This window comes from Caretta caretta, chromosome 7, assembly GCF_965140235.1.
Source record: "Caretta caretta isolate rCarCar2 chromosome 7, rCarCar1.hap1, whole genome shotgun sequence".
Taxonomy (NCBI): Eukaryota; Metazoa; Chordata; order Testudines; family Cheloniidae; genus Caretta; species Caretta caretta.
The window spans coordinates 54,294,881-54,314,144 of NC_134212.1; the positions used below are offsets into that span (position 1 = coordinate 54,294,881).

At 44.4% G+C, this 19,264-nt stretch overlaps 1 protein-coding gene across 1 annotated transcript; it reads left to right on the forward strand.

The window, feature by feature from the left end:
• The first annotated feature begins 219 nt into the window (after positions 1–219).
• Positions 220–8,574, forward strand: POFUT4 (protein O-fucosyltransferase 4). The gene is made up of 3 exons (XM_048858978.2): positions 220–999; positions 2,436–3,061; positions 7,294–8,574. The coding sequence occupies exons 1-3, from the start codon at positions 256–258 to the stop codon at positions 7,439–7,441; spliced, it is 1,518 nt and encodes a 505-aa protein (XP_048714935.2). The 5' UTR covers positions 220–255; the 3' UTR covers positions 7,442–8,574.
• The last annotated feature ends 10,690 nt before the right edge of the window (positions 8,575–19,264 follow it).

The following is a 19,264-nucleotide window of genomic DNA, read 5'->3' on the forward strand; positions in this document are numbered from 1 at the left end:
GCTTGCACCCTGCGCCCCTTCTCCGACCCCAGCCTGGCGAAACTGAGTGCGGGTGGAGCAAGAGCGAGCGCCGGAAGGAACGGGGCGCGGCCTTAGAGAAGGGGCGGGGCCAGGGAAAGGGTGTTTGGGTTTGTGATTGGACAGTTGGCAACCCTGGCCACAGCACAGTTGGGCTGGAGAGCCAGGGACTGACTGAGGGGGGGGCTAGCAGCGGGGGGAGGGGGGTTGGCAGGCGCCCGCGCGGAACCGCCAGCCATGGGCGTTCGGGGCGGCGGGCAGGGCCGGGCGTCCCGGCTGCGCTCTTGCCTTGCAGCGAGCTTGGTGCTGGCGGTGCTGGCCGCGGGGGCCGGGCCGCTCGCAGCCGGAGAGTGGGAGCCGGCGGAGGGGCCGCCCGAGCCCCGCGGCCGCTCCCCTTTCCAGCCCAGCACAGGCCTGCCCCCGGTGGAGTTCGGGGCGGTGGTCGCGGCCTCGTACCGGGGCCCTGGGAACGGCGACACCCGCCGCAACCGGGAGCTGCCCATCCTGCTGTGGTGGAGCCCGGGCCTCTTCCCGCACTTCCCGGGGGACACGGAGCGCATCGACTGCGCGCGCCGCTCCTGCCTGGTGACCCGGCGCCGGCGCGTGGCGCTGCACCGGCGCACCAAGGCCGTTATCTTCTACGGGACGGACTTCCGGGCCTACGAGGCCCCGCTGCCGCGCCTGCCCCACCAGACCTGGGCGCTGTTCCACGAGGAGTCCCCCATGAACAACTACCTGCTCTCCCACCGGCCCGGCATCCGCCTCTTCAACTACACCGCCACCTTCCGGAGGGAGTCGGACTATCCCCTGACCCTGCAGTGGCTGCCCAGCCTGGCCTACCTGCGCCGGGCCGCCCTGCCGCTGGCGGAAAAGGAGCGGTGGCGCCAGCAGGGCTATGCCCCGGTGCTGTACATGCAGTCCCACTGCGACGTCCCTTCCGACAGGGACAGATACGTGCGGGAGCTCATGAAACACATCCAGGTAACTGCTCGGGCTCCTGCGGGGCAGGCAGCGAGAGGAGTGGGGGAGACGCTCCATGCTTAATTTGTGCCAGGGCTGAGCCCCGGTACCGCTAGGCTTGGCCGTTCTTAGCCCTGGCACCTCTGGGCTTGCTGCATGAGTTACGAATGTGTAAAAATTGCTTGAGCTCCAGCACCTCTGTCATTACAAGTTAAACCCTGGAGACACAAGAGGGGCTGATAGCTATGATTGTCTGTGGGGACTGAGTAAACTTGAGTTAGTAACCTGGTTGACATGAGGGGGAGCAGTCTAGACCCTCAGGCTGAAGAAAAAATGCTGAGGTCTAGCCTACCTGGCATTGAGCATCCCATATCTGACCTCATACTGATGAAGTAATTGGGCTGTAATGGGAAGGGAAGCACACTGAGGACCAGCCTGAGGGTAAAACTAGTTGTCTTATTGTCAAAATCAGGGTCACCCTATGAGATTAAATAATGCATAAACATTCTTGCCAGCAATCATGTTATCTGAACACAGTTTAGCTGTACTTGTAAACAAGGAGAAATAATGTTCAGCACTTGTTCAATTATAGAATTACTAACCACTGTGTTTGGACAGGATTACATCTTGTATTGTAGGCCTAAGATCTGCTGTTAACTCAGTTTTTGAGACTGTATGCAGTGTTGTTGTAACTGTGTCTGTCCCAGGAGATCAGACACCAACTTCTGTTGATGAGATAGACAAGCTTTCGAGCTACACGGAGCTTTTCAAGTGTGGGAAAGGTACTCTGAGTGTCACAGACCCAGCTAAATACAAGGTGGAACAGATTGTTTAACATACCTAGTTAGCATATATTCTAAGGGACCTTTCGAGGTGGAGTGTCCCGTTAACTCCTCTGCAGTCATAGGATAAAAAAGGGGGGTTAGTGGGTTACAGATTGATATGGATTAATTGATGTCTATACAGCATTTGGGAAGTGCTGTGATAGTATTATATTAAGAAAAAAATTACAGGAAAAATGAGCCTCATCCCCTCCCTCACCAACTCCTGTTCTGCATTGCCCACTACATAAATGTACCGTTTTTTAACGTTTCTACTTCTCCAAGTTTTTCTGCATCTTGTGTCTGTTGGCTGTGGTTAAACATCTGAGGCACAGTTCTGCTGCAGGACACAAGGAGGTGCCATTGACTTTCGGAATTCCTCTTAACCTGTTGGGAAAGGAATTGAGTGCTTGGAAGAGGAAGGAGAGTTGAAATGTAAAAATATTCTCCAATGAATATTAGATATTTTAGAATTTTTTGGCTTACTCCACTTGTTGAGAAGGAACATGTTGGAATGAGAGGCCAAGCTCAGATTCTTAGGAACTGGTCAGAAGGAATCATATAAGGAAACTGTCCACTGAAAATAAGCTTAAAACAGAGAAATTACTTTTGTAAAGATGATTATTACTATTTTAGGTAGACTCCTATGGTAAATGCCTGAATAACCGAGAGCTTCCCAGTGAGAGGCTGAGGGACACTTCTACAGCCACAACAGAGGATTCTGAATTCATGACCTTTATCTCCAGGTACAAGTTTCATCTTGCCATGGAGAATGCCATATGCAATGACTACATGACCGAGAAGCTGTGGCGTCCAATGCATTTGGGTGCCATCCCTGTATACCGAGGCTCCCCATCTGTGCAGGACTGGATGCCTGATGACCTCTCCATCATCCTCGTGGATGATTTTGGAAGCCCCCAAGAACTAGCACAGTTCCTTGACTTCCTGGACAGGAATGGAGAGGAGTATTTGAAATATCTAGAGTATAAGAAGCCAGGAGGCATTACGAACCAGTTTCTGCTGGAGAACATGGAGAGACGTGAGTGGGGAGTGAATGACATGACTTTGCCCAATTACCTGAATGGCTTTGAGTGTTTCATCTGTGACAGGGAGAACATCCGAGTCGCTGGTGAGAGGGATCATAAGAAATCTCGTGGGAAAGTGCCAGCTCCTGAACCCCACATAGCTCAGTTCACACACATGGGATGTCCCATGCCAGCCCCTGGCTTTGGAAACATTGAGGATCTCTCTGCAGGAGACAGGTATTTTATGAATGTTGTTTTTACAAAATCATTTTTTTTAAAAGCCCAATTAATACAGGTTTGTATAATACTTTTTCACCCTGAAGGATCCCAAAATGCTTCTCAAACTACATATGTAGAGCAGCCCTGAAATGTATGACACCCCTGAGGTGGAAGCAAGAGTATTGTATGCTGTGTACAGCCATGTGGGGGGAATTCGTAAAGAGCATTGGTTAGTGATTAAAGCAAGGGATTGACCTATCAGAACAGGACGATTGGGCTCCGTCCCTGCTTTTGCACAATGCTGGTGAAAGGTACTGGACTGGCAGTCCTAAAGGCTGGAGACTTCTGTCCACAGGCCAGATTCAGCATGGGCAGAGGCAGTGTAAGCTTCCCTCCATTTTACCAGCAATGTAACTCAAATCTGTTCTGAAGCAACCACTGCTAGTTGTGAGAAACATTTAAATTTCCACAGTCCATTTAGTCCTTTGTGACAGGTTTCAGATTGGTAGCCGTGTTAGTCTGTATCGGCAAAAAAAACCAAAACCGAGTACTTGTGGCACCTTAGAGACTAACCAATTTATTTGGGCATGAGCTTTCGTGAGCTACAGCTCACTTCATCAGATGCATACCGTGGAAACTGCAGAAGACATTATATACACACAGAGACCATGAAACAATACCTCCTCCCACCCCACTGTCCTGCTGGTAATAGCTTATCTAAAGTAATCATCAAGTTGGACCATTTCCAGCACAAATCCAGGTTTTCTCACCCTCCGCCCCCCCCCCCCCCCCACACACACACACACAAACTCACTCTCCTGCTGGTAATAGCCCATCCAAAGTGACCACTCTCTTCACAATGTGTATGATAATCAAGGTGGGCTATTTCCTGCACAAATCCAGGTTATCATGCACATTGTAGGGAGAGTGGTCACTTTGGATAAGCTATTACCAGCAGGAGAGTGAGTTTGTGTGTGTGGTTTTTGGAGGGGGGTGAGGGAGTGAGAGAACCTGGATTTGTGCAGGAAATGGCCCACCTTGATTATCATACACATTGTGAAGAGAGTGGTCACTTTGGATGGGCTATTACCAGCAGGAGAGTGAGTTTGTGTGTGGGGGGGCGGAGGGTGAGAAAACCTGGATTTGTGCTGGAAATGGCCCAACTTGATGATTACTTTAGATAAGCTATTACCAGCAGGACAGTGGGGGGGAGGAGGTATTGTTTCATGGTCTCTGTGTGTATATAATGTCTTCTGCAGTTTCCACGGTATGCATCCGATGAAGTGAGCTGTAGCTCACGAAAGCTCATGCTCAAATAAATTGGTTAGTCTCTAAGGTGCCACAAGTACTCCTTTTCTTTTTGCGAATACAGACTAACACGGCTGTTACTCTGAAACCTATGATTATGTAACCAATTATATCCCACCGTCTTAATTAGTTTACACCCAGCAAAATTAATTATACAGCAGACAGAAACAATCACAGAACCAGAGAGAGATTATACAGACAAACAATAGCAAAGTGGGAACTATAATGACAAAACAATACAGAAGTGAGGATTTCACATCCCAGCTATTGATAAGTGAGTTCTTGCCAGACAGGATGCTATCAAACTAAGTTTCCTTCTAGGCACTTCCCTTTCTCTGGAGGTGATAGGAATACAATCCTGTCCTGATAGTGCCTAACAGCCCAATAGCACCTGATTTCAATGTGACTAGTTTGGAATGTGAGGATGTGACTGGTTGCTTCCCAGCTTATGGCTGCCTCTGTTGCTTAGCCAAAGATCTTAGCCTAAGCACAGGGCCTCAGACTGTCACAGTAAGAGAAGGACCTTACACAGGCAGACAGTGATTTTGATTCTTTCTTTTATACCCCTAACTAGCCAAGTGATAAGAATACACCTAAATTCTTAGAATATAGGCCTTTACAGACAGGTCTGAATATCTATATCCTAACAAGTGACATTACTGATAATGGGAAAACAAATTCTATTGGTCTAGAATGTACATACACATTTGAATGTTCACAAAGAATATTTCTCTGACCACACTGTACACTTCCTTTGGGACTTTTGTACTATATATGTGAAGATTGCTTCTGGGCAACACAGCCTTGAAGGTTTCTTCATCCTGTGATGAGTAGAATTGATGCCAGAAGTGCTGTACTGATTATCTTGGGGGGGGAAGACAAATGAATGTGGCATTGTGGATGAGCAGTAAGTACTGCGTAGCTGATATGGACAGGTTTGAAATGGCATCCCACTCAGTTTTTCTGGCCAGAATCTGTGGTAGTCTTGCTTGGCTGAGGAGGGAACATGTTCCATGAGAGGCTGAATGTTAGGGATCATCAAGAACAACCTGCCAGGTTTAGCTAGTCATGGAACGACCTCAGTGACAACTTACATGAAGCTTTGGCGTACTCTGTCACAGTATGAATGGGAGAGGAGGTGCTCCACATGACCATGAATGGGAAGGGAGCTGCCATACACACACTTTATGTTAAGATGTAGTCCATGCTATGACAAAGTTTGAGAACCTTAGTATACCCCCTCAACCGCCACCCCCCCCCCCCCAAAAAAAAAAACTGAGTAACTGGAAGGCTCAGGGGATTGATGGGATTCAAAGCCTTTCCTCTCTTGATTACTAATTCAAATACAGCCTAGGCTTCTTATGACCAAAAGCTGTTCCCATCTGATAGCTGTTTAGTGTTTGCTATGACTTGTGGTCTCACCCCATCTCCAGTTATCGCTATATGGGCCATAGAGAGCTACTTCGATGCTCCTAGAGGTGGTCATTCCAGGTTAGGATTATGTGCAAGGTTTTATTTTATTAGAGGACTACATTCTCCAAGGCTGTTGATGTTGTATCTTACCCTAACACTAAATTCACAAACACAAAATCTAAACAAGTTCCAAAGCCAGTAGTGAGGTGTTGTGGTTTCTGAAGGGAATTTACGTAGCAGATTTCTTAGGATACATTTAGAGCTGGGGTTCTCAAACGGGGTCACGAGGTTATTACATGGGGGTCACAAACACCTGCATGAAAGAGCAACTGCTATACAGTATATAATTTAAATCTAGCATTTTAGAAAATTACACACCCCTTTCTGTTGCAATGTACTGTATTTACTTCAGAAGTATTGTAAACATATAATGAAGTGATTGTTGTTCCTAAACAAAGTATATTTTTTTTTATCCCCACCGCTTTAAGGAAATGGAACTCTGGGGATTGTAGTATCATGTGCACAGATTTGTTGTTTTGAGACTAAAAGGTTGGTACTGAGACAACATTGGAGGGCTTGATTGTTCAGCAGCTGAAGAGCTGCATTAAACCGCAGACCAATCAGAACACTGAGATTGGCCCAAAAAAAAAAAAAAAGGGCGGTAATTTATAATTTAACAATCAGACACACTGGCAGGGGCAGTGCTGGGAGGGGTGGCTTGCAGGGGCTATAGCCACCCCAAAATTTGCTTTAGTCCCTGCCCCCCTTAGCCATGTCTCCAAGTGCAAAGGTCAAATGTGACACAGAAGTAAGGGTGGCATAGTGTGGCATTGCCACCCTTACTTCTGCAGTTCTGCGCTACTGGTGGCTGTGCTGCCTTCAGAGTTGGATGCCCGGCCAGCAGCTGCCGCTCTCCAGCCACCCAGCTCTGAAGGCAGCGCCTGCTGCCAGCAGCAGCACAGAAGTAAAGGTGGCAATCATAGAATCATAGAATAACAGGGTTGGAAGGGACCTCAGGAGGTCATCTAGTCCAAACCCCTGCTCAAAGCAGAACCAATCCCCAATTTTTGCCCCAGTTCCGTAAATGGCCCCCTCAAGGATTGAACTTACAACCCTGGGTTTAGCAGGCCAATGCTCAAACCACTAAGTCTGCTTTGACAAAGTTTCTTTGTGCTCATTCCCAGTATGAAACAGTAACTAGTTAAAAAAATAATTTATAAAAATAATTAAATAAAAATGTGTGATAAATTGAGCACTTAAAAATAGTTTGTTTTTAATTTATAGGATGGGGTTGCACTCAGAGGTTTGCTTTGTGAAAGGGGTCACCAATAGAAAGTGTTTGAGAATCACTGATTGAGAGAGAGAGCACAGTGGCTCAGTAATTCCAATATTTAATAGTGAACTTCCCCAACCTCTGTCCTTCATAGTCCTCTCTTAGGTGAGAGAGGAATTCAGTCTTATTGTTGGTTCAGCTTCAGACCCCCTCACTTTCTAATGGCTTGTTGCGCTTTCCCTCTTCTATGTTTCAGCTGGAAGGAGATGTGGCTACAGGATTATTGGCAGAGTCTTGATCAGGGTGAGGCTCTCACCACCATGATTCACCATAACGAATCTCATCAGGGAAGATTTTGGGATTATATGCATGAGATCTTCGTGAAGAGGACCAGACAGCAATGACCATCATCATGAGCACCTGGTTCAGTGTTACACAGAAGGCTGGGAGGGTAGGGACTTTTACCTGTCTCCGAAGACACTCTCTTGGAATGCAAGAGGAATTGCTCATATTGCTCATCTTGTATCTCATTCTAACTTTGGAGACCTTCCCTTCATGGGATCTGAAGACAGTCAGTCTCTGATCAGGCTTGAGTTCACCACACACACACACACACTACTTCAGCAGTGGATTCCCATCCCTGTTCTGGAGGCACCGTCTTCTGGGGTCAGAGAAGAATTCAGTCTCTTTGTGCTTTCAGTGTAATTTCCTCTGACCAAAAAAGTATTACACTTTGTGCCAAATGACTTGGAACATGGGCCTGTTGAGGCTGAACTGAGGTGTCCTAAGCTTGTTTCATTTCAGGAATTTAATTCCACATATTCAGTATTATTTTTGTAAAGGCTTTTTATTTCACTAGGCACTTATCCCTCCCGTTAAGATGGGTTTTTTTTTAAAATCAGGGATACTAGTAAATGCCCGGCTTTTATGAACAAGTAATTTTTCCAGTGCGGAAATTATGATAGATTATATCTGGGGAGAAGGGTTATGCCTTATGAAACTTCAGTGATAAAGCATTCCCTCTTCAAGTGAATATGCCTCAAACATAGTAAATTTCGGGAAGTTTTTTCCCTTCCCTTCCCCTCCCCTCCATCAAACAGAGTTCACTTCTGTTAAATGATGACAATCTTAGTGGTCTTGGCAAAAACATCATTTCAGATGTGGTATTTCTTACTCCTGTAAATCTCATAATGATCAGGATATGAAAAGAACGCTGCAATTTATACCCCCACACTGTGTGGGCATGAGCACATGTGCGATTTACATGCTGTGTGAGTCCAATTCACTATTTATCCTGTGTTCTGTGAACTAATGACAACTGATCTTAGATCAGCCCTCTAACCCAGTAGTTCTCAAACTTTTTTTTTTTTCACGGATCACTTGAAAATTGCTGAGAGTCTCCGCGGACCACTTAATGATCTTTCCAAATATTGTTTGTACCGTTAGCTAACTATTGTAAAGTGCTTTGGATAAAAATTCTATATAAAAAACAAACTTAATAAACTTTTTTTATTGTTCTACAGATAAAAACACACAACTCCTATTTTAATAGCATTAGTCTTACCTTTCTAATGTGATGATGTGCCCTCTCTCCCCTGCCACAGCAGCCCCTGAGTTGAGGCTGGGAAGGAGGGGGGGTCTCTCCCCTGCCGCAGCAGCCCTAGAGCTGGAAAAAGTCGCCTCTTTCTCTGGCCGCCGCAGCCCCTCTTCTCACCCCACTGCCCCCTTCCACTTATCCCCTATTCCTCCCAAGGCCACCACCTCACCTTACATGTGTGTCTTCTCCAGGGTCCAGGTACCTAATTAGTGGAGCCATGCCTGCGCGGCTCCACTAATTAGGTGTGTGGCCCTTCATTCTTTCATGTGCAGCAACCCAGGCACGCCCCTTAGAGGGAACTTTTCACGGACCACCTGAATGGAGCTCGCGGACGACTGGTGGTCCGCGGACCACAGTCTGAAAATCCCCCCTCAGTCTTTTCTCAGAGGCAACATATCCAGCTTCCTAAACCTCCTCTCAAAGGTCCCATTTTTAAAATAATGTAGTCTTCATGTCACTTTCTTCTGAACACTCTTGTTTGTCTTTTTTTAAAGGTATTTAGAATTGAACCATAGCCATAATCAGTGCGGATGAAAGTGGAATAATGTTTTACATTTATTACTGCTATTAATACAACCTCTTTTACAACAGCATTGTATTGTTGACTTGTTTAAATTATCATCCATTATGGTGACTAGATGCTGTCTTGTGCCTATATGCAGTGTATCTTTGCTCTGTTTTTGTGCAGTTGATTAATCCTTCATAGATGTGTTTCTCTGCCGTTATCTCGCTTGTTTAGCCCTTTTTTCAGTTTATCAATAGAGTATTTTAATTCCGTTCTCCAAACTATCTACACTCCTTCCTAGCTTCATATAATCAGAATTTATTTCGCTTGCTCTTGTTGCCATCTTCCAAGTCCCTAATGAAAGTATTAATAGTGCTGGACCTGGAACAGACCTCTAAGGAACATCAGACAGCATCTCTTCCTAACTTGACATTAAATCATTGATAATTGGTGATCAATTTTTTTCATCCAGTTCAGTCATTTTATGTAAATTCCATCTAATCTGTTTTTTAAGGGACTGCCACATGGAATCATATCAGACGCTTTACTAAAATGGAGATATGTTCTGTTTTTTTTATTTAGCAGCTAAACTTATTATCCAGTCACACACAAACTTAGCATGATTTGTGTAACGAACTCATGTTGCCTACCATTTTTCACCTTTTTTTTTCTTAGGTGTCTACAAATCCTCTGCCTCCTTAATTCTTCCAACAATTCAGCAGGGCCTTGCCTGCCTCCATAAGATCTCAAAAATAATAGCCACTTCTAATACCACTTCTGCCAGATACTAGAGTTGAGAATTTCCCTGGGCCCTGCTTATTGAATGTATTAAGTAATTCTGCCCTGTGGCCTTTCCCTTTCCTTTTAACTAGTACTGCATTAAATCTTCTGTGAGTGTTGTGGTTTTTTTTACTGAAGACTGAAGAATTTCTTTTTGTCCTCCCCTGCTTTAAGCGAGGGACCCAAACACACTCTTTAGCCATCCATTTGCTTCTTATCCAGCATACTTTTGCATCCTTTAGTAATAGCCTCTCATGTTATGTCTTTGGCTCCAATTTATCCCTGCATCTGCCTTACTGTCCCTGATCTTATCTCCTGTGATTTCTCACTCAAACTCATATATACTTGTTTTTAGGGAGAAAATCCACTTCTGTCTTCTGTTACAATGGAACAGACCTTGTAGCAGACCTACTATGGTTCTGCTGCATAGGCCATGGGGCAGATTTTGGGATGGGTGTCAGCTCTATTCATTGGATCTGCAACCACTGCACAGTGTGAACCCCATTCTCTGAGACTCCCTTTGCATCCCTATGCAGCAAGGTTTTGGGGTACGGAGGCAGAGGGGTAGGCATGGAAAGAAGCAAGACAGTTGCAGATCCACTATCCAATGTGGACCCACCAGTCATCACTCCATGTAGGGTAGGGATGTGGGAGCAGCAGCAGGATTAACTGCGGCCTTAAGGTTGCAGTAATGGCTGCATAGTGATTCAGCTTCTACTCAGCAGCTTGGTGAGATTGAATTCCTTCCATCTGCATGGGTCTGTCCCCAAGAAATGACTCCCTTCACAAAACCTGGGTATTCTGGTGCAGATTTGATTCAAGTCTATAATACAAATCCATGTGCACTAATTTTTTCCTTTTCACTTCGGTCTTGCAACTGTTAACTTTTTGTGGTTGTCTCTTAGCATTGAAAACATCCACTCCAGTCCCCTTGAGAAAACATTTTGCAGAAGAATTCTGCCACTCAGTAACCTAACTTGATGGGCATAGGCATCAAAGCATTACAAACCGTGCATTGCAGGAAGTCATAATTACCGACACATGTAAATGTATTTACAGTATTTGGTCAAGCAATTAGTTGACTAATTTGCTTTTGTAGATTCAGTTACATACTTTGATATGACCAGGCGTACTAAATTCCTGTTGCACAGCTCTCCTTTAGGCTTCAAATAATTTCTTCACTCTCATGTGTCAGGTGGTGATTCCCCTCCTCCCCCATTTTAATTTTGTATGTGCCTTAAGTGAAGTATCCAAATAATGAAATGAGGCAAAAAACAGCCCCTCGCATTAAATCATACAGGGAGTGGAATATGGGAGGGATCAGCAAGGAAAGCTACCTTATTGAGGTCAGAACATGTAGGGATGAAGTGAGACAGGCTAAAAGTCAAGTAGAGTTGGACCTTGCAAGGGAATTAAAACCAATAGTAAAAGGTTCTATAGCCATATAAATAAGAAAACAAAGAAAGAAGTGGGACCGCTAAACACTGAGGATGGAGTGGAGGTTAGGCTTTCTCTCCCAAATTTAAAGTCGATCAGATAAGGAGATGAATCTGTGGGGTAAGTCCTCTTTCCAAGCAGTCTGTTTCCAGGGGTGGGACTGCTCTACGTAAAGTGGGGGTAGAAGGACAGGGGGTGTAGTACACCAGTGCAGTCTGTGGGTGGGAGGAGCGAAATGCCCAGCATCAATGATTTGGAAAAGTTCCACAGGTCCTTTAACTGCTACCGGCCAAGGGTAGAACGAGTGTCTATTGAATGTCTCCCCTGATGTGCAGCACAGCAGTGTCTCCCCCGTCCCCACTCATCACTGCCTTGTCTGTTCTGACTCATCCATGAAGTACCAAGACCTGGCATAGGACAGGAGTACGTCATGGCCATAGACGGAAGGGCAATAACCATAAAGTACATCTTTATACATAGTACGTACGCCCCGACCTGGTTTGGCCCAGCCTAGCCCAGGCCCACTAAAACTGCCACGGCCTGGGGGGGGGGGGGGGGGGGGCCTCTCCCCTGGCCCTGAGTTTCTGCAGCGAGAGGGGACCGGGAGGAGTCGTCTCTACCTGCTGCAGCCCCTGGGCTGCCTGCAGTCTAACCCCCTCATTCCTGGTCCCACCCCAGAGCCCTCACACCCCCCGCCCTGCATCCCAAACCTCTGCCCTGAGCCCCCTCCCACACCCCGAACCCCCAGCCAGAGCCCTCACCCCAACACTCTGTCCTAGCCCTGAGCCCCCTCCCACACTCTGAACCCCTTTGCCCCACCCCCACCACACATCACCTCCATATTGTTGCACATAAAATTAATTCCGCACATGGATGTAAAAAAAAATTAGAGGGAACACTGGCAGCTGTCTCCCATTCACCAATTTGGTGCAGGTTTTTCTCTAGCCAGCTCCAATTTACTTCCCTTAATGGGAGCTGGCATGACAGAGGGCTGAGTCAGAGGGCTGAGTTCTTGTCCAGCAACCTGTCACAAGTCTGATATTACATTATTTTAATATAATTTAGATGGAATGTAAGGATGTGACTTTCTGCTTCTTGGCTCATGGGCCTAATGTGGCTGCAGAAAAAGGCCTCAGGCCTTACATTCTCAGCTATTGTCACTACGACGTGGCTTTTAAGCCTTGAAGTAATTTATCACAAAAAAATTACCTGGTTAAATTGCAGTTAAAGTTGCAATTCCAAACCACCACCACCCCCACACACACAAACTATACAGCGGATGATTGAACAGCAACAAACATTAAACATGTGGAAACCATATTAAGATTATATGTATATCCGACTGTCTGGTGTGGCTCACAAGCATGAGTGCTGACCTCAGGACAGACTATCATGAAGCAGGGCAAAAGCCCCAAACTGGTTGTATGTTCTATAATTAGATTTCATCAACCCAGTAAAAACTATGAACTCCTAAAGCACTGTAACAGTCTTACCATGGAGCCACAGACAGTCCCTTTGGGCATTCAAGTCTATCTTACCACCCAGGCAGTTTGACTATGTGATAGATGGTCCCTTACACCAAAAATCTCAGTAATATTCAGGTTACTCCCAGTCCCAGAGGACCAGTCACTTGTACCCCAGGGCAATTTATCTCCGATTTCAAACTAAACAACGCCTAGAGCCAGTCCTGTAATAAATTAACTAAAATTTATTAACTAAGAAATGTTATTTACAAGGTTAAAGCATACACAAGTGACTATCAGTCTTGAGTTTCAAAAGATAAGAGCAACTTCTATCATAAGCAGACTCTATATGTACTGTCGGGCTAACCGAGGCAAAACAGCTGGGGGTCTTTTGCTTATACTTAACAATTCTTGCCCCGTTAGAGACCAAGGAGCAAAAAGAACCAAGTTTCTCCTTGTCAGAGATTTTTATTCCCTTCACCCCAGAATCCAAGCTGATGGATTAGTTTATCTGCAGGTCTCCCCTTCCTGAGGGGTGGGGGAAAGGGGATAAGGAATGCAATCAACAAGGTCTCTGTCCTTTGATGCTTCACAATGGCTCATTTGCTTTCAATGGGCCTTCTTTTTTACATGATGAGCACTTTAATTCATAATTCTTTGATTAATTCTATTTAATTATTAGAATTAAATTATTCTAATAATTATTAGAATAATTATTTATTTAATTATTGTAAATTATTAGAGGTTTACAATGCAAATATTTGCTATTGCTCTGTAACATGGTGACAGGTTTCAGAGGGGTAGCCGTGTTAGTCTATATCAGCAAAAACAACGAGGAGTACTTGTGGCACCTTATAGACTAATAAATTTATTTGGGCATAAGCTTTCGTGGGCTATAACCCACTTCATCAGATGAAATCCCCAGATCAGACAGCCTGTCCCCACATGGGACCATAACCTGGTCCTCTCCAGGCTAATGGGGCCCACATTTGAACCATTGGCGACTTGCTCCCTTCTCTATCTGTTGTGGAAGGTAGCCTTCCTGGTCGCCATTACATCAGCAAGGAGGGTGTCTGAGTTAAAGGCTCTGACCTGAGATTCACCTTATACGGTTTTCCACAGGGATAAGATGCAACTCAGACTTCACCCGGCCTTTCTTCCTAAGGTTGTGTCACACTTCCACGCTAATCAGGACATTTTCCTACCGTTTTTTATCCTAAGCCTCATGCCAGTAGCTGTGAGCAGAGGCTGCACTCCCTGGATGTTCAGCGAGCAATAGCCTTTTACATTGAGCGCACTAAGCCATCCAGAAAGTCGAACCACTTGTTCATAGCGGTGGCAGACCAGATGAAAGGACTCCCGGTCTCATCTCAAAGAATATCTTCCTGGATCATGTCATGCATCTGCACATGCTATGAGCTCGCCAAAATACCAGCCCTGGCACTTATGACACACTCCATGAGAGGTCAGGTCTCATCAGCGGCGTTCCTGGCCTAGGTCCTGATACAAGAAATCTGCAGGGCAGCAACTTGGTCCTCAATACATACGTTCATCTCTCATTACGCCATTGTCCAGCACGCCAGAGATAATACAGCTTTTGGCAGAGCAGTGCCCAAATCAGCGATTCAATAACTCTGGCCCCACGCTTAGGTAAGGCTTGGGAGTCACCTAATTGAAATCGATATGAGCAACCACTCAAAGAAGAAAAAACGGTTACTCACCTTCTCATAACTGTTGTTGTTCGAGATGTGCTGCTCATATCCATTCTAAGCCCGCCCGCCTTCCCCTCTATCGGAGTAACCAGCAAGAAGGAACGAGGAGGCGCCGGGTCAGTAGGGTCATACAGTGAGCATCATGAAGGCACTACTCCAGGGGGCTCCACAACCAACCTGAAGGATTCGATTTTTATTTGTAAATATCAGTAAACATCAATTTACCCACACAAACTAAAGAAAAGGTATTGCTATTGGTAATAACTGACATTTACACATAGATAAAGTAAGAAAAATGCTCCTGGATAACTTATTAGAGTTTGATATAAGAATATTTACCTTGTATATTTTTGATATGTGATGCTGACAATTTTTGTTTTAATGGTTATAAAACTGTAACTTTTGGAATCTCAATGTTCGTTGTCATTAAATAATTTTTGTCTGACCTCACTCTATTGCCTGACACACACACATCCATAACTTCTTGTAACTGTGAAAATTTAATTTGATAAAACTGAAAAAATGCTTTAAAATAAATATTGATATTATCCATAGAAATTATATATTTAAAAAAATTAAATTGTGCTAAACCTACTAAAAATCCATTGATCTCTGCTGTGTCTAGGGGCTTCTTGGGATGATTGTACTTTTCTGAATGTGGCATAGTTCACTTAATGTGATTCCTGCAGGAGCAGAAGAAATTGGGCACCAATATTTCTAACAGGGCCTTTTTTCTCTTCCCCTTTGAACGAAACCACACACTCATTCAGCGGAGCTGGTAGGTCCATGACTGAAATAGAACAGTGGTAATGGACATGCATACATCCACACTTGCTGTCCCCATTTCTTCCATTCCACATGAAAGTGTTTGTTATCTTTAACATAGCTCTGTAATTTTAACACATTCAGTATGAGTGCTTCCTTTTGAAAACTTAGCTTTGAATGCTGTGCACCTTAAACCCTGTTTGTGTGGTGTTTATCTACACATCCGCTAAATACATTTTATGAGCTATTCCATAGATTCAGAAAGGAAGCCAGTGTAGTCTACAAGTTATAGCAGGGAACTGGCAGTGAGGAGATCAGGGTTCTGTTCCTAATTCTGCCACTAAATTGTTGATTCACCTTGCACAAGTTACTTAACCGCTCTGTTGCTCAGTTTCTCAATCCTAGAAGATTAAAGTAATAATACCTATATCTCTGTTTGACCCTCACATGAAAGGCACTGTGTAAATGCAAAGTATTGTAGCAACACAATATAGTCAGACTTCAGACCTACAAACATCTGTTGGTGGGAAGTTGCAGAGGTTTGGTTGCTACATACGTTTATTGTCCTCTTGTCTTTCTTTTTAACATACTTAAGGAGACATTCATTCATATTTTGGTACCTTCTTTGCAGCACATGAACAGATAAATAGCCCTTGAACTGAAACATAAACACTAGCTTAAGTCACTTCTTTAGTTACTCAGCCTGTCTCATGTGAGGCTCCTTTTTTTGAGCCAGCTTTTTGATTCTCTGTACGCTTTTCATATAAACGAAGCTGGATGGGTGGTCTGGATGGAAAATGTTGGTCTTGTTTTTATAACAAAGGTGAAAAATAAAAACCAGATAGCAACAGAATATACTTTAGATGTTTTGTCTTGTAATTTTAGTAGCTTTTTCAGAATTCATGCGATTATGTCCCAAGTCAGGGAAGGCAGGTAAATACATTTCTAGTACTTTGTTATTGCACTTTTAGCTACTTTTTAACTTATCAGGAGCAAATATGCAACAGTCCATGATATTGAGTCATCAAAATGATAATAGGAGGAAACACCAACCATAAGCATATATGTGGCATGGCATAGGTAGAGATCTATCTTAGTGATTTTTTTAGACCTCTGTTCTTTTAGAAGAGGTCTTTGGGTATGATGACTGTTGAAGATAGTGCCTTTCTGACTGCCATATCCCTCAGCATGAGGGTAGCTATTGTTGCTAGCATATAACTGCATATGGGCCATATACCATTAGCATTGAGTAACTTAGCTTGTATTTCTTTAATAGAACTAATAATAGAGTGTTTCCTTATGTGTATGCAGATTTATCATAAACGTTTTCCCTAACTCTTGTTCGAAGTTCTCTAAATGCAATTGTTTTGCTTTAAAAGCAGCTTTAATGAGCCTCTTTCAATAGATTCCCCCCCCCCCCGTATTTTGCATTCATTTTCAGTGCTGTAAGAATCATCCTCTTTTGTATTGCAGTCACATAGTGATGAACTTGCAAAAATTGAATGAAAGGAACTATATTTCCTGTTGCTTTACATGTTGTGACTTCTCTACTCCCTTACACTGTGGCATTCTCCAAAGTCTTGTTTTTGGCTCTCTAAGTCCTTTGTACACTTATCTACTTCCAAGCTACCCATAGCAGTAAAAGGAGAGACTGGATTAATGGTAACTGCCACAGTGTCTCTGGTCTAATACGGGTGTGGATTATCAACAGTGTGTTTGAGGTGTATCTGTCATGTGTAATAAGCAGTGCCTAAACTCTTCCCTTCAGTGCCTAGCCTGAGTAATATGGCTGGCTGCAAGGGAAACGCTGCAGATGGGAGGAGGCGAAAGAATTCTCCCTCCTAGGCTGAAGAGCTGTTGTCATTTCTGCTCCAGGCTAATAACTGTCGAGCCCCTGAGCTCCCCTTCACATAGTGCAGGACTAGAAGACCTTGAATAGCAGTGATTCTCCCATCAGAGCCCTGTTTCCAACCCCATCTGCCAATATGCAGCGGAGCCATGTGGGGCATGTGCATCCTCTGTATGACATCTCCAAATCATTCTGCCCCTTGTCCACACACCGGCATCAGTTGTGCTGTGAGAAAAGCCTTCACAGCAGCAGAGACAACTGCAGGATTTGTCTATTATAAACATAATCTGATTTATAGACATTGTGCCGGTTATAATTTATAACTAGTGTTTTCTGGATATCTGAATGCTAGAATGACTCTAATTCATTGGCTTTATATTCACTGCCTGGGAGGTGTCATACTTATTGTTTGTGACCTTGAATAATAATCTCAGGTTCCACCTCTTAGAGATAACTTTCTTATTCCCCCTCACACACACACTTTGTATCTGTTTAAGGCTTGTTCTGTGGGGATGAGCGATTTTAAGGACTTGGCTTTTTTCCTGAGGGCAAAATAAAATGGTGTATTATATACATTATATTGAATCTCATTTGAATGAATGGGCATCCAAAAGTTTCAAAGGCCACTGGGAACCTTAGCCAAAGGGAACTTAAAAAAAAAATCCCAATGGTCCCCTCCACTACTGCAAGTGGGCAAAGCGCCCCGAGATGAGGTCATGGCAGCAGAAGAGTGCTTCCCCCCTTGCATCATTACTCTGCAGTGTTCCCAACCCTGGTGATCTACAGTATTTGGGATCTGTGGGGGTTCAAGGTAGGAGTCAGAGGAGCTGTGGTCTGACTCTGCGGTATTCTTTTTTGCAGTGGCAGCAGCTATGGTGGCTGACAGGTAATATTTTCAAAAGTGCCCACATCTCATTTTCAAAACTGACTTGAGAGTCTCAGTTTCATTGAAAGTCAGTTGAACCTAGGCTTCTTTCTGAGTGACTTAGGTGCCTTTGAAAATGGGACTTAGGTTCCCAAAGTCATCTAAGCTTTTTGAAATTTTTACCCTGCACAGGTCAATGCTACTTGAAGCCTCTTTATCTTGAACTCTGTGGAGAAGGCAGTGTCCATCCAAGGGTTAAAGAAATTGCAAGACAATTGATGGTGTAAGGAAGACTAAAATAATTCTTGTCTCATGGAAGAAACAGTGATAGCAGGGGGAAGTTGGGTATTTTATCTCTTTAGCTGGTGATCAGTTTTGCCATCCTTCACAGAGGCCACTATTTCTAGGAAGGACATAACCACACTGAAAAATATGATTGGCTGACACAGTGACATCTATTTCCAGTACTGATCAAATGGGGGTGGCTTTCCCCCTTTGAAGTACTAAGTAGTGGATTAGTCATTCTCAAACTGATTGATGGGCCACCAAAGGTCTGTGGAGTCCTTCATGAGGGTAAATAGAATGAAACATTCTAAGCACCACCAATTAGGACATCAGGGGTGTGTGAGGTATTTTTCTGTGATGATCTCACACAAAGTGGTCCACCAAGTGAAACAGCAGGAGAATCACTGTCCAGATGCCCCTCCTCCCTCCCTGACAGAGAGCAGTCTTAATTGGATTGGGAAACATTAGTTACTGGGTGAACGAACAGTTGTCAAGGCGTTAGGACCTGGGTAGATAGAATTGGAATCCATTCCACAAGGATTTCACTGATTGAACCAGCTGTCTCCTATTAGACAAAAAGACACCTGCCTTTGCCACCTACTTACTTGTCCCAAGGCAGAGCCATTCCCCTAATGATTACCTGTCTTCTAATTCCTAAAGGCTGCTTTGACTGGAATGATTGATAGCTCCCTAGGCCCCCTTAGAAAATGTATTCATCAGAAGTGTACAAGGAGGCAGCTCCTCTCATTTTGCTCAGAGACCTCTACTGACCGGATGAAATTAATCAGACACAAAACCCTTTTAATTATGTGACCAGCTGAGCCAAGACGTGTCATGCCTTAACAAACTGCACTTCTCCTTCTATGACTCAGACGATGTCTTAGAGCTGGCACTTAGAATCATAGAATCATAGAATGCCAGGGTTGGAAGGGACCTCAGGAGGTCATCTAGTCCAACCCCCTGCTCAAA

Excerpts from the sequence above, each read along its gene's own strand:
- POFUT4 (XM_048858978.2), top strand. The coding sequence starts at position 256 with ATGGGCGTTCGGGGCGGCGGGCAGGGCCGGGCGTCCCGGCTGCGCTCT. Across the intron at positions 1,000-2,435 it reads AGCTCATGAAACACATCCAG|GTAGACTCCTATGGTAAATG; the intron begins GTAACTGCTCGG and ends TTACTATTTTAG. Across the intron at positions 3,062-7,293 it reads GATCTCTCTGCAGGAGACAG|CTGGAAGGAGATGTGGCTAC; the intron begins GTATTTTATGAA and ends TCTATGTTTCAG.